The following is a 25,451-nucleotide window of genomic DNA, read 5'->3' on the forward strand; positions in this document are numbered from 1 at the left end:
ACCCTTCCTCTCCTTCCGCTCCCTCCGTGAGGGATCCGCCTGGACCCACAGACCGGAAGCGCGTGGGTTTTCCGCGATCCGCCAGCAGAGGATCCCCAATGTGGGCAGCCGCGCCAACGGCCGCCTCCTAGGCTTTCTTCCTCTCCGGGGTCTGGGGGCAGTGCCCGGACAAGAGTTAGGAAGAAAGTCCAGCTTGCTGGATCTAGACACAGAAGTGGAAAAGGCCTGTTGGGAGACGAAAGCCGTACAAACAAATGGCACACAAGGTTTTCCAGGAGCGCGTGCCGCCGAATCACCTGTTTGAGAAGGTGGCGCCCAGCGTTTGTACCTGTAAAAGATCCTCAGGTGATTCTAAAGTGCATCCCTCCCGGACAGACACGAATCTAGATGCTCTAAAAAGCCAATGCGTGTTTATCTTAGTTTCAGCCCTTAGCAAGTTAAAATGAAAAACAAAACAAGCATCCTAAAACCAAAAGTTCTTCCAGATTATACTCTTAATACCTTACTGGCTGTTAAACTTACTGACAGACTGGGTGGATAATAGTCAAACATAAGAAAGGTGAGCATTTAATGAATATTTGTATAACACTTTACAATATTTTCTTGTGCATTAGTGATCTCACATGGTTCTCACAGCACCCCTATAAGGTAGCTTGTTATTCTCATATTAAAGATGAAGAAAACAAGTCTCAGGGACATGAGAGAATGACCTGGAAGTGCCCTAATGATGCCAGTATTTCTATTACTGATTTCGATTCATTTTGTGCTATTTAAAGTGATTTGTGCCTTTGGAGGTGCTTCTTCTAAACACACAGTAGGTCAGCTGCTGCAGATATTTGCTTCCAAGGGAAAAAAACCCATGTCAAAATCGTGGAGAGCTGAGATCTTGCACGGTATTGGTCCTGTTAAAACCAGGGTCGGCCTCGTAAACTCCAGCGCTCTTCATGCCACATTTCTAAGCTCTCTGGCTCAGTAGAAGAGTCTGAAGAACAACAAGAAAGCCAAGAGAATAAAGGAAAGTTAACTGAGCAGTAAAGATTTATTGCAAGAATATCAGTTCTAAAATAAAACCAGCCAGTCCTGCAGTTGGGTGAGTGTTATTATGGCAAAGTAAATGCTTCCTAGATGACTGGTGCTGGTTGGTTGGAAAATTAAAAAACGAGTCAGCGTTCAGCCTATTAGAGATGAAAGCAGACCTAATATATGGTGGGGCCACCAGGTTCGATGTATCTTTGAGATACCAGGATCTTTTAACAGCAAAATATTCAGTGCAGGCTTTTCTCTTTACCTTGTTGATTGACGTTTCATTCATCCTGAGAGGCTGCTCCGGCATAACTCAGAGGTAGATGCAGCCCAACAACTGGCCCCACAAGGCTCAGCCATGACGTGATGTAGTTGACGTTCCTGGGAAACAATGAAAATACAGGCGATTCCAATGTTTTCGTTGTAGTTTGGATGAATGGTAGAAAATCAGCTACCAACAGTAAAAGAAATGAGGCTTTCTTCAAAGATGTGTGCCCACCGCTCGGAATCCTGGCATTTCCAAATGCCAGGCCCACTGCTTGACAAGGACTCGAGGTCCAAAGAGACTGTGAGGATCCCTCACTACGGTAGTTTAAGGAGGAGTCACAGCACTAGGGCCCCTGACTCCCCTTGATGATTCCAAGTTTACCCTTAAAATGCGCAGCGTTTGCTAGGGTAGTGGAGTGCGCTGGTTCAGAGCATGGCTCCAAGGCAAAAATGCCTGGGGTCTAATCCCAGCTCCACCACTTGAGGAGCTGTGTGACCTTGGCAGAGTCATTTCACCCCTCTGTGCTTCAGCTTCCTCCTCTGTAAATTGGATAAAATCATGGAACTTAGCTCACAGAGGCCTTATAAAAATCCAATGCATTAATATATATAAAATACTTAGAACTGCACCGAGCACACAGTAAAAATCAATAAATGTTAGGCATTATTATTATTACAAAAATATTTCTTTTTCAGCTTAGCTTTTAAAGTCACATAAAAAGATTTATACTTTTAAAATAAGAGTAAAAGCCAATGTATCTTGATGGTATTTCTTACCTATTGATTTTTCGAGAATTCTTTAGCACAGGAGTCATGAATTCATTCGTCTTGCAGGGATGAAGTACAAAAAAGGGCTGCCCAAGTATTGGATGCTCCTGTAAGAATCAGAGTTGGTCCAGGATTGCCAGTGTGAGTTACATTGAAAGAGTTAAAACACATAATCTGGTTTACTGCTTTAAAATAAAGCTTTGTTTTAAATTCCAAGTTATTAAATTAAGACAGAGAGATTTCAGCTTTGAAATGTAATTCATAATCCAAACACAAAAAGAAGCTGGCGACAGGAGTTCTGCACTGGTAGGTGTCATCAAGTACAGGAGGGGACGTGGTTTGTTTACACGATACGAACTGTCGATAAATTTTGTCCATTCCATCTAACTCTTTGTCAGCTAGCGTTCCTCTCTGGCCGAATTATTCTTCAGTTTTTCCTCAAGGATGTCTGAAAGTCCAGTAGCCTGACCGCCATCTGAACAATGTGCTTCATTCACTTCTTTGTTAGTGGTAAGGGGACCAAAATCATTTGCACATTTTTCTACATGAATTTTATCAACATGTTAATTAATTGTTTCAGGCCTAAGTGCATTCAGTGCCAATGGGCACTTGTTCAGTGGATAGAAAAGGGCGGGGGAGAATAGCCTCCATTATTTAAATTGTTCTACTTCTGTCTGTCTGTCTCTCTTTCTAAGTTTCTCTCCTTCCGTCTCTCCCAAGCTCATAGGGCTGTTTCTATAAGTGAAAAGGCCATATGATGGAACTCTACTGTCTTTGCAAGAGAATGAGTGGATATAAGATGCAGGTCAGACTGCTGCCAGGTTAGGGATGTGGACATCATTTGGCAAGCAGTGGGAGCCCTAGAAGGTCTCGACATGGTGAGTGATCTCTGCACAAATTCTACCAACACAAAAACAATTATTGATGATATATTTATCGATCGTTTACATTGTGGATTAACCATGTTGCCAGAGATTGCAAACTCAAATATGGCTATGATCTGAATGTTTGTGTCCCCCAAAATTCATATGTTGAAATGCTAATTCCCGGTGTGGTGGTATTAGGAGGTGGGGCCTTTGGGAAGTGATTAGGTGATGAGGCTAGAGCCCTCAGGCATGAGATTAGCGACCTTATAAAGAGGCTCCAGAGAGCTCGCCTGTCCCTTCCTACTCTGTGAAGACACAGAGAAGTCCGTGACCTGGAAGAGGGCCCTCATGAGAACAGGCTGGCACCCTGATCTCAGACTTCCAGCCTCCAGAACTGTGAGACATAAACTTCTGTTGTTTATAAACTACCCAATCGGTACTATTTTGTTGTAGCAGCCCAACTAGAGTAAGGCAAATACCTAGGAAGACCAGGCAGGTGACCTGAAGGAGTGAGGCCAGTTAAATACACCAGCAGGTGATGGGGACTGTGGAGACCAGGGAAGGCACCCAGCCGAGGCTGTGCCTGCCACACTGTTCCAGCCAACTGTGCCATGTGGGAATGCAGGTTTAGTGTGCCAGGTCTTCCCATTTGTCAAAATAATCTAGAAATCCAGATTTTTATGTAAAACTTCCTAAATTTAAGTGTTGGCACTTTTTTTTTTTTTTTAAATATGGTGTGGGCCAAATAAAACAAGTCTTAGGCTGGATTTGGACTACGTGCTGCCTAGCTTCTTCTCCTCTTCTCAGCCAGTCCAAGGAGAAGCTGCACTCAGAGCTGTCTGTGGGAAGATTATGTGTGGTTGGCCCTGCAGCCCCCACCCTCCAACCCGAAAGCTTTCATGTCTGCACACAAGTGCACACACCACCCACAAGAAATGGGAGGGACAGTTCCACTTGTACTGGAGACACTAGGTGTGGAGACTTGGCGTGTATGTGTGTGCTGAGGGTTGAGGTATCCACTGGGTGTGGGTCGGTGTATGTCGCCCCAAGTGCCACCTCCAGATGTCTCTGCCCAGAGACCTGATTGGTACAGCAGAGCCTGGGCTCCCTCTCTCCAGCTCACCCTACGCCTCATTCCCTTTCTGGACAAGACCCTGGTGTCACAGGCCAGATGTGTCAGGTCTATAGCAAGTCCTCCTGTCCAACTGGATTCTGGCTTCCCTCACCTGCCTTAAACTAACACTTATTAATTCAGCACATCCCTACTGATCATCTCTTATGAGTCTGCCAGGAACGGTTTTGGATATAGTTATAGAGATCACTGTATCTCAAAGATAAACAGGGTCCCTGATCCCATGGAACTTACATTCCAGTGCAGGAGACAGCCAATTAACACAGAACAAATAAATAAACAAGATAATCCAGATAATAATAGTCAGTGCTATGAATGACATAACACAGGGTAACATGATTCTGGAGGGACTGTGGTGATATTTAGATTTGGTGAAAGGGAAGCCCTTACTGAAGAGGTGATCTTTAAAGAGATCAGAATGGCAAGAAAAACCCAACCATGCAGAGGTCTGGGGCAAAGTGTCGGAGGCAGAAGGTCATAAAGGGAAATGAGCAAGGAAACATGCGTAGGAAATGCAAAAGGATTTCAGAATTATCCTGCACTAAAATAATTACTGTTTAGAGGGTTGCAGCCTCCCCTCCTCTCCAAGACTCGCCCTCCCTTTGGTGTGCCTTGAACACTTGGTCACTTTCACACTCATGGGGCAACTCCTCCAGCTTTAAACACTCGAGCCCATGCTTCCTGTAGCTGAGGTGGAAGGGACTACTCACACAAGACTCTACCACAAGTGTGGAAATACTGAAAGTGTAGTTAACACGCAAAGCTATGGGCTCTTAAAGGTCCAAAGTGTTACAGTAGTGGGGCTCCCAGGCCCATTGGAGTCATGTGAGATACTAGGAAGCGATCTTGCCTGGGCCTTCCCTTCCTGGCCTACATGGCGGATGGAAGCACTCACAGCCACCACCAAGAGTGTCCTCCAAGAATCTTAACCCCTCACTGTTCAGTTTCCTTAAGGAGTTGGTGACTCTTGTGAAGAATGGCTTTATAACACTGTCAAGACCTTGCCTCTTCCTTTAGGACTATGGCCGAACCTTTACAAGACTCCAAAAGAATAACAATATCAGAGTATAATATATATCCACTCTTGGATACAGACAGACTTAAAGTCCAGGAGATCATTTCCTAAGCAGATGTAGCCCAATGCCACACTGCAGTTCTGCTCATTTGATGCTGCTTAGTAAAGACTTGGACTTGACTTCTACAAGTCATCTTTTACGCAGTCCATATTGCAAGTGAATAAGAGCAGGCATGGGCTCTGCAGTTAAGACTGGAGTCACTTCCTACTCCACTAGTTAGCAGCTGTGAGCTTTTCAGGCAAACCACTTAACCATTTTATGTCTTTGTTTCCTCATCTAATAACTGGGATTAATGATAGCATCTATTTCATAGATTGATTGTGGTCCTTCAATAAGAAAATGCCAGAAAAGTGTTCAAAACAGTGTCTGGCACATAGTAAGCACTTAGTTCACTATTATTAGTCAACCCATTGATATCTAAACAGACAAGGATAATAACACTCAGACATCCACAATATGGTCTGTGATACCCTATAATAAAGGCCAATTTCAATATCTAACCTCATCAAACAAAACATAGAGTTATTCAGCATGGTAAAAACATCACTGCCTGGTATCTAAATGTCTAGGAACATTTGACAACTGATTATAACCACAGGGAAGAGAAATCTGAGTTAGGAAAAAGTCTAGGTATATATGGCAACTGGTACTATCAATATATTGGTATATAGGACAAATTAATGGAAAATAATTTAAATGAATTTAAATTAAAATAAAAGCCCATGCACTTCAAAAACACTTCAGTAATCTAAAAGATTTTAATATTCATTGTCCTTCAAATAACATAAAAAAGTCATATTAGCATTTAAATCATATTAAGTCACATTAGCATTAAGTTCTAATAAAATTAAATGCATGGTAATGCTCATGTGAACACCTTTTTTTTAAAAAAAGAGACTTTCATGCCTTAGAAGAGCTTTTAAAAAAGCTTAAACATTTCTGTAATGCAGGTTGGCTGCCTGAAAAAAGGTAAAACTTAAAATTCTCTATTCTTCATTATATTAAGAACTTAAATCTATGTAACTAGACAGAAGATATTAAAACAAAATGACTGTCTTTAAAAATCAAAAGTTTAAATTTGATTTTAAAATAAAAGCTATATTGTTTTGGTAAGATGCTTTTAGTTTTAAAAAGTCAAGCTATGATATGCTTATCAACTTAAAATAGGAATTATTATAAGGCATATTTGTGTAATCTTTTAAGAAATGTTTCATACATAAATAACAATAGGAGTGGACTTCCAGCTATAGTAAAATGAAGAGATCAGCAAATCCTCTCCCCAAAAAACAAGTATAAAATGGAACAAAATTGTCAAAAGCCAATCATTTCTGGACTGTGGAAATCAACAAGAGGCAAATAAAAAATGTGACAAGTGTTTAATTCATGAAAAGCTGCCAGAACTTCAAGTTAGACACAGAAAGTCTGCAGCCTTCTTGCCTAGAAACATTCCCATAGCCTCTCCCAGCTCCACCCTCGCTCCATCAACAGGGAAGTTCTACCAGAGTGGAGCTGACCATGAGAACCAATAGCTGTGCTGCCAGCAGGGCTGACTTGATCTCCAACAGATGGCAACAACTACACCCAGTGGCACAGGTAATAAAAACAGCAAAATACGGGGGCCAGCCCTGTGGCCGAGTGGCTAAAAGTTCCACATGCTCTGCTTCAGTGGCGTAGGTTCATGGGTTCAGATCCCAGCAAGGACCTGCTCCACTTGTCAGCCATGCTGTGGAGGCATCTCACATGCAAAGTAGCGGAAGACTGGCACAGATGTTAGTTTGCTCAGGGCTAATCTTCCTCAAGCCAAAAAAAAAGAAAAAAAAGACGAAGATTGGCAACATTTGTTAGCTCAGGGTGAATCTTCCTCACCAAAAAATAAATAAATAAAAAATAACGATAGCAAAATTGGTACTAAATGAAAAGAAAAAACTGCAGCTCTGCTAGCCAGATGTTGCAGCCCCAGTTGAGGCAAGCAGCGGACCAGCCAGAAATTTAATGGGGAGATTCTGGAGACAAGACAGTTGTGGAGGGGCTAGGAAGTTCCCAGGCGTGCCTGGCTGACTGGGAGCTAGGAGCAGGTGCAGGACAAGACAGAAGGCCTGATGGAAAGTAAAAGCAGGTGCCTACTCGAATGTCATCTGAATTCTGAATGTGCTTCCAACCCCCACACACATCCATTGGTAAAGGAGGGAAGCCTTATGGGCTTGAGGCATTTGAACACAGCCTCTGTCCAATCACTGGCTAACCAGCAAGCTATGCAGACATAGCTGGGTGACTCCAAGGGAAACAAGCTAAAACATGAAAATAAGAGTGAAAAACAAAATCACAGAGATAGCAGCAGCCATACTTACAGTGGAGACAAATTCTGCAGATAAAGCCTAGGAAGGTTACTAAAGTAAACAAACAAACAGAAACAATAGCAACAACAACAAAAAGACAACCCTGAGGGGAAAATATTGGAATCCAGAATTGCTACAATATATTATCTAAAATGTCTAGTTTTCAAAGAAATTTATGAGATATGCAAATAAATAGAAAAGTGCGATACATACTAAGGAAAAAAGAACCATTAACAACAACTGACTCTGAGTAGGCCTGGGTGTTGGATTTACAAAGAATTCAAAGCAGCTATTATAAATATGTTCAAAGAATTGAAGAAAACTATGTTTAAAGGAAAAAATTATGATAATGACTCTGCAAATAGGTAATCTCAGTAAAGGAATACAAACTATAAAAAGAACCAAATGGAAATTCTAGAGTTGAAAAGTGCCATACAGAAATAAAAAATTCACTAGATAGGTTCAAACATAGAAATGAGATGGCAGTAAAAAGAATTAGTGGATTTGAAGATATATGAATAGAAATTATTCAATCTGAAGGAAAGAGGAAAAAAAACGAGGAAAACCGAACAGAGCCCCAGAGACCTGTGAGACCATATCAAGTGTATTAGTGACACATAAGACGGGGCTGAGAAGGGGAGGCAAGAGAGAAAGAGAAGGTGAATATTTGAAGAAATACTGGCTGAAAACTTCTAAACTTTAATGAAAAACATTTAATCTACAAGAAGCTTGACAAACCCTAAGTCGAAACACAAAGAGATCCATGCTTAGACACCTCATAGTCAATTGGCTAAAAGCAAAAGATAAGGAGAAAATCTTAAAAGCAGCAAGAGAGAAAGGACACATTGCTCAAAGAGAAATAACAGTACAATGATGACTGGTGTCTCATCAGTCCAGACGGCAGCACAGGACATATTCAAAGTTACGGGGGAAAACCGCAGAGCTGTCAACCAAGGATTCTATATCCAGCAAAACTACCCTTCAACAGTGAAGGTAATGTAAATACATCCTAGGGAAACAGACTGAGAGAATTGCTTACTAGCAGACCTGTCTTATAAAATGTGCTAAAGCAAGTCTTTCAGGAAATGATTCCAGAGCATAATGCACATCCACAGGAAAAACTAAAAGGCATCATAAATGATAGATATATGACTGTTAAGTATTTTTTCTTCTCTTAATTACTTTAATAGACATAAGATTACATAAGGAAAAATTATAATACTGTAGTGCGGTATTTATAACATATATAGATGTAATATACCTGATAATAATAGCACAAAGGGAGGGGGGAAATGGAAATATATTGAACAAAGTTGCTATATTTTAGCTAAATTAAGTCAGAATTAACTTGAGTTCCTATTGTTAGAATGTTAGTAAGAGTGTGGTTTTTGAGAGCATGGAGAACCCAAAAGCTCCTGTTTGTTAAATAAATCCTTTAAGCATGTTGTTAATCATGACCACTCTTCTGGCAATGTGTCAAAAGCATCCATAATTAATTACATGGTTAAATTGTCATGGCCAACACCCAATGCTTTCTCAAATATATCAGCTTCTCTTAGTGTGGCTTATTAACCAAATCATTAATCACTTTTCAAATACAGATGGAAAATTAATTTTAAAAATACTCAAATCCTTTAAATACATAGGACTACTGAATACAAGGTCTTGCATTAATAAGAATATAATAATGGTTATATAATGTAGAAAAATTAGAAGTTTGCCTGATGTGATTAGAATGCATATGTTCTCTTATTCATTCACTTAGCAAACATTAATCTTTTTGTCTGATAATTTTATAATGATTTAACCCTAACTAAAAGCAAAGGATCTGTAATTCAATAATGTGGTTAATCTTATGGATATCTATTCTGCAGAAGTGACAGAATTCAAAGTTAGCCTTGTGACCTGAGCCAGTACTATATTTTCAGTCACATTCAATCAGCTGATCCTCCAAGCCAAATGATTCGTATGCAGACAAAGTAAGGTAGAGAATTTACAAATAATTTGAGGCATTTGATCAGTGTAGACAATCAATCTGGATAATATTCTCCAAAAGCCATTTTTCTGCAATGGGGATTTTTTTAAGGCTTGTGCTATCAGGAAAGATTATCTGTATTTTCTACTTTATCCTTTAGACAGCCAGAATCAAAGATGAAAGTGTCTTTAGTCGGTTTAGGAATTATGTGCTGGAGTTCAAAAAAATCTAAAATCCTACACCTTATTTGTTTAATACACCATTTTCAGAAATGGAAGAACATCAAAACTGTCAGGATCTTTTTAGTGACATTTCTTAGATCAATTCAGAAGGTAAATTTGTGTGAAAGTGCTACCATCTGCTGTCAGTACTAATGAACTGATGCAAATCTGCACTGAGAAAAATGTCAGTGTGGAAATACATGCAGCGAATGAACTGTGCTAGGCTTACAACTCAATAAACACTTCCACTGGAACAAAGTTCTGCTAAATGGTTTTCCGTGAAAATAGAAACGATGGGTCAGATTTCTATCTCTGTCACTCCAGAGGAGTTATATAGGCACATTCTCTTATGAAATTTAATTTAGCAATGGTTAAATGTCTCATAAAATAAGTCTGACATGAATACTTTGAATTGGTTTCAGAACTGTTAGATATGACTATCACAAGGAAATGATAATACTGCACCTTCATTCTTACATCTAATAAATATGATGAGTTACTTGGTTCATTTCTTAATTTTCTTGGCTCTCCAGGAGGGCACAAATATAATTTCCCATATTACACTTTCACCCAGTTTCATATTCCAGACTGAGGAAATTTGCCTCCCACGCTGAGCACCTCCCTTAGAAATGAAGAGAGCTATCGCCCACATCCTGCCCCCTCAAGCCGGGAAGGGAGAGTGGCCCTTGAGCCTCTACAGTATCAGGCACTGTACTAAGAGCTTTGCCCGGGGTCACCCATCCCAGTAACTCTTTGAGGAGGGCTTTTATCCTGCCACTGTGGAGAAGAGGATCAGAGAGATCATGCTTCAAGTCACCCATGTGGTGAGGGGCAGAGCTCCTCAGAGACCACGCTCCAACCCGGCACCTCCTCACTTCCCTGACCTGAGGTGGCATCCAGAACAGTCCCCGGCTTCCATCCTCTCTAGTCCACCTCTTCAAAACTCTTTTTTTTTAAATTCCAAATGAACGTATTTTCATGAAATTATAAGAGCAATACATATAGAAAGTTCAGAAAATACAGAAAAGAACAAAGAATAAAAGCAGAATAGTCTAAAACAGCCCAATAGATCTAATCGCCGTTTGGTGAGCTTCCTTTCAGGTCTTTTCATCTACACACGTTTGTCGTTTTCTGTTGCTTTTTAGTCCCTGAACAGATACTGATGGAGTGCCCACTACGTGCCAGCGCCTGTCATGAGAGTCTTCAGTGGATCATCTCTCAGCATATTTGTCGTCTGTTTTACTGATTTCTGTACTAATTTTTATTATTTCCCTCCACATGTTTTGTTTGGTTTTCTTATGAATTTATATTAGCTCTGTAGTATCTTTTGAGGACACTGATTCTTTTCATTCAACCATCGTTCTGAGCCGTACACCAGGTCAAATGTTAGAAATACACTGCTACAGAATCAGATAACCACTGCTCTCACCGAAGTTACTGAAATAGTCAAAATATTTTTTATTTCCAGATTGGCATTTGTCTTTAAATTTTGTTCATGATGATCCAGATGTGGAATGCGATATTAGATAATTAAATCTATAATTTCTCCTTTTTATTTCTTCTATCACTTTTATGTTTAAAAAAATTCTATTCAGAATTACAGAGCCACATATTTACCTATATTTATGTCTAGTTTACCATTAAACTACCTGCTGTGCCCCAAACTTTTTCTTTTCCTTGCCTCCAGGCCTTTGTACATGCCGTTCTCCGTGCCTGGAACCCCTCCCTCCCTCTCTCACCTGTTGATACCCATTTCTCTCCTACAGACCTCAGCTTCTACCTCACCTACATTAGGTGCCCTCTCTCTGTGTCCCCTCTGCACCCCATGCCTAGACCTACTACTTAATTCCACATGGTTCTGTATAGGTTACTGACTGTTGGCAGGAGTCTTGCTCTACTGTGCTCTAATTCCTTGAGGGCAGAGGAAGTATTCTGATCACTATTTTAATCTCAGTATCCAGGACAGTGCCTTTCATCTCAATAGGCACTCAATAAATATTTGTGGGATTGCTGCATAGACAAAGACATCCTACTGTGCCAAAGTAAATTGTTATTGGCACATGCAGCCTGTTCCATAAAGGGAAATATTTGTGCGGAAGGCACCAGTGGCCCCTATGCCAGCGTAGGGAGAGAAACATTCTTTCTCCTTGGCACAAAACCAGGGACAGCACCTCCTGGACATTTATAGGAGTCCCCAGATAAGGACTTCTATACATATCTGTTTTCTCAAAGAGTTCCTCCAAAGTGTATCTAAGAATAAAGGAGAGAGTTTAAGGGCATGGTTAGGAGTAACTCTCCTCATGAAATTTACTTTAAAAACTTATGTCAATTATGCAATATATTCTAAAATCTATTTATTGGTTTCCACATAAAAAATAATATCCAATATTACCATTGAAAAAGTTGATGCGCTGAGATGCATATTGTAGTTCTGTGAGTTAGCCTGCCCCCTGCCAGACCACTGTATCCCCCTAAGGTATGTTACCCAGACTAAGAAGCAGAGTCAAAAACTACTAAAATATATAGTAAACTCATGCCTTTCTATTTAATTCACTCGTTTATTACTTCACGTATTTTTTACTTCATGTATTCAATAAACATCACTGTATACCTATTGCGAGTAAGACTCCATCCTAGACATTCATCCATCCATCCACCCACTCATTTATTTAACAAATATTTACAGAGTCTGTTCTGTGTGCCAGGCACACTGTTCTAGGCACTGGAGATGTAAGCATACTCAAGACAGAAGCAAAATCTGCTCTCATGGAGTTTATGTTCTAGTTTTAGATATTAGGAAGATATAAAATAGCATCCCATGACCTCAACTCCTGGGGCTTATAGTCCAGTTGCACCCCAGTACTAAAAGTCCTGGATTGCACCTCTAGGGAAGAAAGTTCCAAAGGCGAGTAAGTGTGTCACCACTCACTCCCCTTCCATTAGGATTTTTAAAGAGAATGGAAAAGCAGATCTCCAGGGGGAACAGCAGTCTTGTTTGGCCTGATGGTGGGGGGACTAATAGGACTTGTGACCAGGAACAAGAAAAGCTGGCAAGAAAGATGCCCTCTGGGGGAGGAATTTTGTTTCCATCATTTGGAAAAGAAGCATGGGGAGGCTTCACCGTCACGGCAAGACTGCGTAGGGATCACAGTGGCATCAGCAGAGAATGAGATGCTCCCCACGCAAGATGGAAGGTGTCCTGAGGAAGGCCTGCAAGCACCTGAGGTCAGAGAGGAGCTCCCCAGTAAACTAAAGGAAAACCATGATGCAGAGGAGGCCCAGGCCTGAGGCTCCATGGATGGAAAGACCACTTGTTCCCAGAATGATACTCATGGTGAGATCCTGGAGGCCTGGAACTCAGCTACAATGTTCACCCTGCAGATCTTATGCTTGCTGTAACTGTGTAGTGTCTCTAATGCTGTGCTGACTGTCCTACAGTTGGAAACACCAGATTGTACAGAGAGTATATATTTTCATGAGCTGAGAAAGACTTGAGTCAAATGAAATATGACATTGCCTCTCCTCTCCTCATGCTCCATTAGGACATCTGCAATTCAAGGGTTACAGAAATCACTCTAATACGTAACAGATTATGAACCTGGCCACTCAAAAGGTACAAATCCAGGAATAGGGGAATTCAGAGCAAGGAGGGGTCACTTCTGCTGGTGGGGGGAGGGGGCAGCAAAGACTTCCTGAAGATGTGGTGTTTAATCTGGTCCAGACCTTAAAGGATGAGCAGAACTTGGGGCAGGGGAAAGGAAGAGTGTGGCGGTAGAATTTAAGACAGAAAGAGGCTACTCCAGGTTTAACGGGAAGGGAGTTCAGTGAGAGACACATAGACTTCCATCTTTTAAGTAGGACTGAGAAGTTCTGTAAATGTGGAGAAGAAAAAAATGTCTATTTTTGTTTTGTTAGTGGTGCTGTCAAATGACTGAGGCAATCCCTGTTAGATCCAAAGTATTCTCTGGAAATAACCACTAACCATACTAGACAAAGAAGCAACATTAGAAGTGCGAGCAATCCTCTCTTACAGTTTTGAAAAAAGACTGGGAAAGAAGAAATAACCCAGGACAGATGTCTATCCTTTCTAAGAGTTTGAGGATATAGATAGAAAGACAGTGAAAGAATATTTAAGAAAAAAAAATATGTGGGGAAGAAATGAAGGTCTTGTCCAACTACCCAGAAAGGTCAGCACATTTCTCCTTATTTCTGGGACGGGCAGAGGCAGCCAAAGGAAGCTATGCCTTGCTCTAGCTGCACCTGTTGACATTTTGGGGCCAAAATAGTTGACAATTAGGAATAAAATTCTAATGGTGTTTGGGAAGGTGAATTTAAAAAAAAAAAAAAGGGACAATTCTTCAAATTCATATGCTGCACAGAAGCCCCCAGGCTTCCCAGAATTTTTATTAAAAATTACAGACATCACAGCAATAGTTCTCAGACACCACCTCCTCTGCTAACAAAAACTTTCCTTTCATGGCTCCAGAGGGAGTCCAGCAACAAATTCTCCCACCGCTGCCTCCATCTACAAAGGGCTCCATCCCAGGGCTGCTGACAGTCCCAACTCCAACTCCTGGATTAGACAGCAGAGCTTGAACATATTTACAGACTTTATACGGCTTGTTGCTTTAAGCAACACCATCAATATGCCAGAACTCTGAGTTCCCAAACTTATTCAGTTATGAATTTGTTGTACATAATTTAATCTCTCTGTATTTTGATATGCAAAATGGGAATAGTACTGCTGATACTTCACAGGGTGAAAGGAGATAACCAACAAGACCATTATAAAGCTTGCTGGAGGGAAAAAGAGCTTATGTAAATGTCTATTAATTAAACAGGAACGGCTGCACAACTAGGTCAGGCACGACGATAAGACTGAACAGCCCCCGCCAACCAGCCACCAGCATCAAAAAGAAGAAATGAACATGTAATCCTAATAGCACTTGTTGGTTGCATTTTATAAAGAATATTAAACTGTAATATTCTGTAACATAACACAGAGTGGCATATTTCAGACCATCCTCAAAGCTTTCTTTGATAGAACATAAACTTATTAGAGACAACAGCCAAAAACAAAAACAAAAAAGCAAGCCGATTACTAATGAAGAACTTGTAAAAAGCTAATCAAAGCTCTCATCCAGAGAAAATGAGAAAATGCGAGGCTTAGAATGATTTTGTATGTTGACACGATTTTATATAGCATCACAGAAAGAAAAATAAAACAGATTTTAAATGAAGACAAAAAGGAGTCTAAGTCTCTGTTTAGAAGCTTTGTTACGTACCATATCAATGTTTCTATTAAAACGTTCTGCTCTAGTAGAAACATTCGTTTTTTAAAAATACCTGATGGCGGGTGCTGTCACCAGAGGACACTCTGGGTTTCTCTGTCTCTCTAGTCAAACCTCTGAGTATTGGGAGGGCCAGACAGAAGAACTTTCATTCAGCCTCCACTCATTTTCTAGAAATCTGCTCAGAGGGGCAGCTTATCCAAGGTCCTGGTACTCAGAAATGATGGCGCTGAGACTCATGTCCAGATTCAAGAATTTAGTCTTTCCCTACCAATGCCAAGCCTGCTAGGACTGAATGCAGCACTTCAGCCTGAAACAACTTGCAGGCCTTACATTTATTCTATTTTTGTCTTAAAAGAAAACAATTCGGAGCTTGTACTTTCAAGCATGAATTTTTTTTCTTTTCCTTTCACTATGTTACAGAACGGTGACAATTTTGGGGTAAGTCTATTTCTGAGACAGTCAGTAAAACACTGACACCACTTTAGAGCAAGGTGTGTTGGGGGTGATAGAACAGTGAATCAGCAATCAGAAAATCAAGGATTTTCAAGAACAAACCCACAAAACAGCATAATTTATTGATAACCAGATATTAATGTCTGGCAACTATCACACAGGAAGGTGTTTTCTGAGCAAAGCAAAATAAAATAGCATAATTACTTGTTACTGTTAGTATAATTACTTTTTAACATGGTGCCAAATAGAGTTTTAAAGCAACAGAAAAACATAGATAAATCAAGTGATTTTTAAAAATACCATAATGCTTCTCTTTAGATAAATATAAGCAATGTAAATTTCTAATAAAAGCACCCTAGTTTACAGCTATAACTCCTCACAGTTACATACTTCCTTCCTGCTTCTTACCCAACCTTGATAAGAAAAAGATTCCTTTTATTCCCAGAATAAGATTCCCAGTGATTTCTTTAAGTTAACATTAGTTCTCCTTAGGGGCTGGCCCCGTGGCCTAGTGGTTAAGTTCAGCACACTCTGCTTCAGTGGCCTGGATTCCTTTCCCAGGCCTGGACCTACACCACTCGTAGGTGGCCGTGCTGTGGTGCCACCCACATACAAGATAGAGGAAGATTGGGCACAGGTGTTAGCTCAGGGAAAATCTTCCTCAGCAAAAAAAATAAATTAGTTTTTCTCTTTAGAAGATCTCTCAAAAGAGACTCCATGAAGAAAATTCCTAAGGATGTGATAAAACCATTACAGAATCTGTTATGACCTTTATAATAATGAAAAATGTTAGGTAAAGATCTGACCTATAAAACCTTAGCTACGATGAGATAATTCTCCCACTTTTTAGATAACTAATAATATGAAACTAGGTAACAAAAATGCTACTAATGGGCTGCAGATTAAGAAATCATTCTCTTCTATAAACATAATCAGATTTTATTCAGACAATAATTGTATTTTGGTATTTTTCAAACAAATATTAGAAAAATAAACTGATACATATGGGTAAGAATGGCAGTTCCTTATTTTTAAAAATATTTTATTTAAAATGTAAACAACCTAATAATGTCAGGATAAAAAGTGTATATTCTAATCTGATTACCTGACCAAATCAACTTCTTATATTTCTCCGTAGTAACTTCTGTTGGAATTTTAAGAACTGATTTTTATAGTTTGAATCTAGTTCAGTATTTTCTGGACAAGAAAGTCGAGGACCCAAAAAAGAGAGTCTAAAACTGAAAAAGAAAACTGGAACCAGGAGATACACGGGCTTTCCATATGAACTCATGAGACGAGCCCTGATTTAGGGCTGAGCTCTGAGCTCACCATTCAGACCAGCACAGTCAATAAATCTCATGATTGCTTCACACTAGGTCATCCTTGAGCTCTTTTTTTCCTTCTCATAAAGGTTGATTTCTTCCCAATTTTATTGATATCTACTTACCCACCTATCATTATCTGTCTTTCATAGTTAATGTACACAGTAAATATATAATGTTGTGATTCAGTTTTTCCTCTTACCTCTTAACATTATTTCATATATGCTTTCCTATATTTTGCATAATCCTTATAACTTTCTTTTTAGCTACATAATATTCCATCTAGCTAATAAATCATAACGGATTTTACCATTACTCCACTGTTAGACTTTAGATCATTTTCCAGTTTTATACTACTATAAATTATGCCTATATTTTATATGGATGATGGATTATTTCCTTATAATAAAATTTCAGGAATAAGTAAAAACTGGGAATATTTATATGGCTGTTGATCTATATTATCACATTTCCCTTCAAAAACATTAAACTAATTTATCTTGCCACCAACACAAACTGCTTAACTAGTCCCTCATTATTTTAAATAACACTGTCTCAATGTTAGAATTAAACCCTCCTCTGAAATACTTCACAAAAACATCACACAGACTCCCTAAAGACCAGGCAACTAGCTTAGGCTTTATGCCACTTTCAGCTTGGCCACAGGATGCAACCCTTAGGGATTAGTGACTGGATGCAGAACATATGGAGAAGGGTTAAGGCTCAGGGTGGGGTTGGGTGACTTGCTCGAATGCTTGTAAACACATTATATCCCCGGATGCTGCTTCTCCAGATCAGCTGGGGCAGGACCAGCCGCTTTTCAGAAATAGCATGCCAAGGTTCCAAGCTCTCACAGCAGGCCTGCATTACCTGGCCTGCGTCTTCAACAAGCTGGTACCTGGGTCTCGAAGGGCCATGAAAATAGGTCATAACAAATCACATTAACTGAAGCTCCTGCTCTCCTCGGATTCTGCGCCAGTTGGTATAAATATGGCTACAGTATTATCATATCACTCCTCTAAAAAGCTCTACTTTCCTTGGCAACAGTCTGAAAAATAATGTTAAGTGTAAAAACCAGCACATAAAATTGTATATTCATTACGGTTACAACTATGGATATGCTGACATGAAACTTGCCCAGTAAGAAAATGGCACCCAAACCTTCAACTTGAGGCATAGCACAAAATAAAAATGAAAACTAAAATTGTGCGTGTCAAACTGATATACATATACTTGGCAGTAAACACATCTGAAGGCAAGTACATTTTCTTCAACATCTTTTACTTTTTTACGTAGAAAATAGTCCATTTCTAGCATGTTCCTCAGAAAAGGCCCATTCATTCTTTGTTGCCCCAGCTGCTGCTCCTCCCGTAGGAGTTACAGTTGCCTTTTCCAGCATGAAGTACAGCTCTCAGAGCATCCCTAGGAGCAGGATGGCCTCCATTTCTGCCTCTGGGCAGGGATCCACTAAGAGAGCCCCTTGCACCAACAGAGGAAAGGACGAATCCAGCTCCCCCTTCAGGAAAGGGCTCTCTCCCAGGCATTACTAATCGACTCAGAAGTGCACGTGTTATTTCTGCACTGACTTCTCTGGGAACCACCGCAGAGATTCTGCCAGATTAGTCCGCACAGAGTCAAACTGACTTTCTGCCGGGAGAACTCAGAATTCTAGAATTTTTCTTAGTTTCCCAACTTGATAAAGGTGGTTTCATTCTCAATACCTACTACTCAAAAGACATAAATAAAGGTAATTTTATGCCTCTTCGGTCACTTACATCTTTACTCCTATAAATCAGTGTTTTATTCCGATGTCTTTAAACTTTTTCACTTGCACACACCTACATTTTAAAAATATATGTCTACATACCCCTAGGTACATAAGTTGACCTCTAAAAGTTTTCATCAAATCGTTGTAATGGATGTAATTTCCAGTGTATTGTAAATATTGACAATTTTAAATACACAACATTCTACATTACATACAATTTTAAATAATACTCTTATGCCACTCTCTTAAATGCACTCAATTGAAAATAAATGCCACTGTGTTATGATACCCACCATCATTCATTTAAAAAATATATGAACAATCGGATATTTTATATTTTTCTTCCTGAACTTATATTTCCATTCCGCGTCTCTCAGAGAACTTTATAGTAATGTATATTTTATGCTTAAAAGCTTTTTATTGATCATATTCTTGTACACAAAAATATATATAAAGGAACTTACTTTCCAGAATTTCCTGTGACCATTTTGCTCTGTGTTAACTTAGATGTCTGACTGAGTTGTCATTATAATTATTAGTAGTACTTGGCTGATCAAAACAAAATAAATATATTACAAAATTTGATAAACAAACATGTAAAATGGGATGTTTCAGAAATTGTGAGTTAATAGCATCATTTAGTACGTACTCCAGGTCATATTTTTTCATATGTGTATGAATGTACTTAATCTTCACAATACCCTATTATTATCCTCATCTTAAAGATACAGAAACTACGATTGAGAAAGCTTAAATGATGCATCAAGGTCGCAGAGCCTGGATCCACACACAGACTCTGGCTCCAGAGCCCAGGCACTTAACCACTATCCTATACTTCCTGACTCTAAAAAATATGGATTGGAGCCTTAGGGGGTGCTTAAATAAAGGGGTTGTGAAATTGCCCCTCTGGTGCCCTAGCTGAGCAATATGCCATGGTAAAGGATGGGATGGGATCGGGGTGAGGTATGCCTTTGTTTTGTACAGTGGGAGAACAGCATAAAGGGGAGGTGGCAAAGGAAAATCTCCACCACAGGGCCTTTTCAGGCAGATGGATTTCATGAGAGGGTGCATACGGATGGAGAAGACCTGCAAATTAATTCCTTTAAAATTCTCCATACCCACATATCCTTTGGGAAGTCTTTATATACACCCAAGGGTACGTATACTCCGGTTGGAATGCTATTGGTCCATTCAATCTCTGATACAATAAAGATTAGAGGTTTTGTGAAACATTTTTAATGCTTTAGAATCAAAATTTAATTAAAATTTAAATTATTTTAACCCTTGAATTTTATTTTAAAATGGCAGTCAATTTCAATAATTTGAAGGGACAGAAATGCTAAAATGTAACAGGGTGGTAATAAGCATAACTATAATCTACATGGTAGGTTTATAATGATTAGATGTAATGCATGAAAAGATAGCAGGTCAGTAATAGAGCCATGCATAAAATGCTCCTCTCAAAATCTTTATTTGCATTTCTATTACTGAAATCTTTTCCTAATAATGAAGTTGCCATGAGAGAAGCTCCATTACTAAGGATCACTGTTAGAGATACAACATTATTAAAGCATTGCTATGTACAGGAACTTTTATTAGGATGATACAAGTTATATATCATTGTAATAAAGCTTCCATTATAATCCTAATTGCATAAAGCTGTGTTTGAATATAGCAATGCTAGAGCTGTAGGACTTTTAATAAAGTATCAAAATAATGCTTTGGTAATAGGATTGTTTAGAATACTAATACTTCAGGGAGGGCTGAGCTGACTAATGGGTGATGTTTATGCCACTGATTATACACGCGCTACCAAGAATTAAAAAGAAAAGAAGTGGAAAGAACTCTCACGTACCTAGTAGCATGCAGTTTGGAAATGTAGGTATGGAGGCACACATACCAGCTTTCTTTGATGTAACAACTCAGTATGTCCAATTCGTTTACTGGTACAAGATAGCAAGTTTCAAATATGGACATTTATAACCATGACAATGGAAAGGTTTAATGTTCAGATCTATGGAGAGCTGGTAATCAAAAAGTTAACAAAACAATTATAAATACCGACAGACAGGCAGACAGACACATCTTGGGAAATGCCCGTTAGAAAGACCATTAGAGAAATGAGAGTTTTGGTGGGGGCAAGGGGGATAATGAGAATGTTCCAATACTGTGCGGACAGCCCACTGTAAGATGCTACTCTCTATTACATTGAAACGATAGCGTGGTCCTTCTGAGTTATAGCTGGAGGTTAGTATCAGACTTAGGTTCCCACCAGAGAATTTTAGTGTATTTGTTCAAATGTTTGTGCATTTGCTCTAATGGAGTCAAGTATTCAGCTGTTCCCTCTAGAAACGTATATAATGTTCACCACCAGAGACCACCAGAGAGCCATCCAATCCTCCACAGGCGCCGAGCTGCTCCTTAATATAGTACCTGCTGCCGGTGGATGTGACCAAGGCGGCACCAGGCTGTCTGAAAAGGGCTTCGACATAGGCTAGGGCAGCGGAGACCCCGACTGGCGGCTCTGCCACAGCTATATTCACCATCAGAATACGGGGCCAAGGCCATTTTGGTTTTGAGACCACTTGTAGCAGCTGGATTGACTCAGAATCTGCCTGGAAAGCAAAGTACTTTTACTTTTTAAGACAGCATCTCCTTTCCATGATTCCCTCTTGACCTCTGCCTTCCAGATGTGAGGAAGAGTCAGGTGGGGTTAACTTAGAGCTCAGAAGGCGTATTTTCCTTACTGACTCATTCCCCTAAGAAGATGGTCCCCAAATCTTTGTAACACCTCAGGAGAAGGTACAAAATTTTTTTTGTACTGTATGGTCAGCTGAAACATGTTGTTTTCAGGATTCTAATATTCTCTCTTTTTCATTAAATATGATTAACCCAAAGTAATTTGCACTGAGGCAATGAGGGACTCTATTTCTGAAACACTTAAAAAATTTGAAATCTCTTGACTTGGGAGTGTGTGACACTGAAAGAGTGAAAGGGTTTAGTTGTCCAATTGGTCAGCTAAACACCTGCAGAAACAGAGGCACCCAAAATATTTGAAGAAATCTCAACTTCCATGAATTTAACCAGAAATTTGAAATCAAACAATTTTGAAAGAAACTATTTGAATTTTGGCATTCATGTAAGTTTGCAGTTTACAATTCACTGATGTCCTTATTTTAAATACATGGGGGGGGGGTACCCCAATCTTTCCAAACAGGCCTTACAAGGAAGGTCAAGTTCACATTGTGACAGGAATAGAGTTCTTACACAAAAGCCTTACATCAAAGTAGTGAAGCCTCAAGAGGCTTGAATAATAAATGTTGATTGACTGATTTCTTTGGAAACTAATTTCACTGCCTTCCATTTCCCCATCTTCTCTGCAAACATTTTGTCAGTATCCCCCAGACCATAGCTTTCCTTTAAATACCTCCCTTTCCCTCTGTCTTCTTGAAGACAATTGGTCCCACACATGGACTGTCACAAACATCTCTTTCCTTCCAGCTGCCACAGCCTCTGACCTGGTTTTCTTTGCTCCAGTCTCTCCACTCTCTCCCTCAGCCTGCAGATACCTGATTCATCATCCCAATTACCAATTTTATGTCATTCTCTTGCTCAAAACCATTCCTTATTACCCACTGCTTATTAAGCGAAGCTTAACTTTCAGAGGCATGGATCCCTTCCATATCCAATAAGAGCTATGGACCTTAGAATAATGCATAATACACACAGGTTTTTGACTATGATTCAAGGAGTTCACACATACCCTAAAGCCTGGGGATTTGTGGCCCTTAGGTAAAAAACTCAAACCTATATAATAAAGTTTGAATGGCATGGCCCTTTATTCAGTTTTCCTGCAAGCTGGCATCCAACTGTTTTTCTAGCCTCATCTTCTCTCAGAGTAACCCTAACCACAGACAAAGTCAGGGCTTCAGTGAACACCGACCACATGCCAGGATCTATTCTAAGCCCTAAATACAGAGCAGTGAACATGACTACAAAGGTTCTTCTGTTGCTCATATCCTAGTGACCCACAGTTGGCCTCTGTCTTGTCACACCCTGACCTATGCTGCACATCCTCAAGAGGGCACAATTCCTAGTTTTGGAAGCTCTCCACGTGTTCTACACTCTTGTTAATCGCGTTTTCTCTCTGCTCCCAGGATACCTCGGATTTCCTCACCTCTTGCGGGTCTTCCTACCTGGAATAATCCTTCCTATCTCTCCCCACCTACCAAATATTCAGAGATAATCTCAACCCCCACCTCTCCCCCCCCATCCTCTCCCTCTTTTCAGGAAATCTTTCTAGAACGATTTCAGCTCACAATACACAAACTCTCTTCTTATCATCTCTATCAGGGACCTGGAACTTTTTCATATACTAGCTATAGCTCCTCTTTAGAGTTGTCTTATTATATAACTTTGTTGTTACTGATTAATTCTTCTACATAATCTGTGCACAATCACCCTATCTTTGGAAGAGGAGACCACGCTATAGATTTCTGTCACAATGCCTTTTACACACACTACCACTAAACCTCGATTTGTTGATTATTGCTGACTGATTGCAAGAGATGGTGTGACGGAGCTGATGAAACTTATCTCCAACTTTCATGGGTGATCCAGAGAAATTTGGGAGAACCTTTCTCTGCTTTGAGATTGATAATACAACCCAAGAGATGCACAACTTAGCAAACCAACCCAACCACTGTCATTGATCATTCTGGCTGTGAGCCACCTGTGTGCAGTCATTGGCATGCAGACAATATGTAATAAGGTTGATTGTATTCCAAATAATAATTTGCTTTTGCCATCTACATACAGAAGAGATTGGATGCATTCTTATCTGACCTAACCTTCTTGTTAATACATGAATCGTAACTTTGAAGGCAACAAAGGGTATCTTTAAACAAACAAACAAACAAAAAAACCAGATAGTGGAAGATAATGGTACACTGAAGGCAGCCTTGTTTGGTGCTATTAGTCACTGTAAATGCATTGCTATCTCTGTCTGCATCTATAACTCTCACCATCATTTCCTTGCAGAGTAAACAAATGTTGCTTATAAACTTCCCCACATAGCCTGTCTTTGCAGGATTTTCTAACCTACCAACATGCTTAACAGAACCAAATGCCTTGTTAAAACCAAGTATATGGCATACGAATTACAATGCTATTCTTAGGGCTGCATCAGGGATGATGTGACTAAATTTCTTAAGCATGATACTTGTTTTCTTTGAAACCTGAAAGAACAATATGTCCTGATTGTTATCCTGACACGTACAGTTCCACTCAGGCCAATGCAACTGCACAGTTGACGTGCCTTTGAAATCCTGAAGAATGTCTTCCACCTTCCAGAGCCTGGGGCAGTCTCTGCGTGGGCTGCTATTTACCCCAGTGGCACATTTCCATAAAGCTGTAATCACTACCAGATGGCCCACCAAATGATGATTGTTTGGTGGCAAAATATATGAATTTATCTCTATATAAGTATAGCGTTATTTGTTATTTGAGCTTATATCCTATACTAGCCACATAGTAGTAATGATTTTGAATTTGGTGAATGAATTAATAGAGACTGTATTTATCATCAACTTGAGATAAGATCATTAATAACAGTAATACCTAATATTTAGTGTATGATCACATACTATGTGCTAGGACCTATTCTAAACGTTTCATATTTATTATTTTATTTAATCCACGTAACAACTTCATGAGGTATGGACTACTATTGTCACCACTTTGCAGACGAGGAAATGGAGGCACAGAAAGGATCAGGACCTTGCTCCAGATTTCACAACTAGTTTTGGAAAGCCAGCATGTAAATCCAACCAGTGTGGCACTAAATCAAAAGTTCTTAATCACTATGTTATACCACTTCTCATTTATTTAATTCCACTTTTTATTTCTAGTGTTATTGAGCTATGATTGACATACAGCACTGTATAAGTTTAAGGTGTCCAGCATAATGATTTGACTTACATATATTATGAAATGATTATCACAGTAAGTTTAGTTACTATCCATCATCTCATATACTACAAAAAAAGAAAAAGAAAAAAAAAGGTTTTTTCCTTGTGATAAGAACTCTATTTAGTTCCATTCTTAAGTTGGGAAGTTGAGTTGTCACTAACTATACCCAGTGTTGCCATGTCAGAGGAAAGATGGTGTCAGATATTTATCATGACTCCAAATATATGGTATTCAATGGATTGGTCTACAGGTAGGCCTAGATTAATAATTCTGAGCTTTCCTCCATATATGCAAGGAACCTTCACAAGGAAACATGCAATTGTTTGTATTGAGTGATGACCAACAATCTGTCTGACTAGATGGTTCCAGCTATAAAAAGCACAAAATCACCAAGAATGCTTCTGCTTTTTCTATAGCACAGGGGAGAGCGCACTAGTCAAACCATCCCAGACATTTTCTCTGATAGCTTCTGCTTCTCTAACATAGGGAGACACACACTAATCGATATTACATTTTGGTCTACTTGAAGCATGACCTTTAATGCAAGTCTGATACAAGCTTCCCTCAACATATTCACTAAAAGACTAGCAGAACGTTTCTTTGGCCAATGTTCTGATTGGAGTGCAAAGTCAGGGCTTCAAACTAGGAATTAATGCTAACTATAACTATAGTTTGCTAACTATAAGCTCAAAGGCTGTTGGCCTTCTGTATCTCCTCTAGATTTGTCCAGCACACACAGTCTGAATCATTCATTTGGTATTTAGCATGCATTTGCCACTGTCATGATTTTTTATTTATTTGTATCCCTATTTGTGCATGCCCACATCTTACATTGCCAGCATCAGGTCCTGGGACCATCTCTACAGTGTAGATTCTTAGTCCTGTCGAATGCGCCGAATCTGCCTTGGCTGTTGGAAAAGCCTCACAGTGAACAGACAACAGGACAAATGGCAACACTGAGACATGTTGCCTGGGCTGCC

The 25,451-nt window shown here is 39.6% G+C and overlaps 1 protein-coding gene across 7 annotated transcripts in view; it reads right to left on the minus strand.

Moving 5' to 3' along the window:
• Positions 1–551: 551 nt before the first annotated feature.
• ATG10 (autophagy related 10) overlaps positions 552–25,451 on the minus strand; it is a 209,423-nt gene continuing 184,523 nt past the window's right edge. For all 7 annotated transcript variants that reach the window (XM_008530658.2, XM_070569784.1, XM_070569789.1 and 4 more), the window contains 3 exons: positions 2,068–2,165; positions 1,289–1,404; positions 552–982 (listed from right to left, as the gene is read on the minus strand). In XM_008530658.2, the coding sequence (XP_008528880.2) occupies positions 1,305–1,404; positions 2,068–2,165 (198 nt within the window). In that variant the 3' untranslated portion in view covers positions 552–982; positions 1,289–1,304. The remainder of the gene's footprint in view (positions 983–1,288; positions 1,405–2,067; positions 2,166–25,451) is intronic.

Source organism: Equus przewalskii, chromosome 13 (genome assembly GCF_037783145.1).
Source record: "Equus przewalskii isolate Varuska chromosome 13, EquPr2, whole genome shotgun sequence".
Lineage (NCBI taxonomy): Eukaryota > Metazoa > Chordata > Mammalia > Perissodactyla > Equidae > Equus > Equus przewalskii.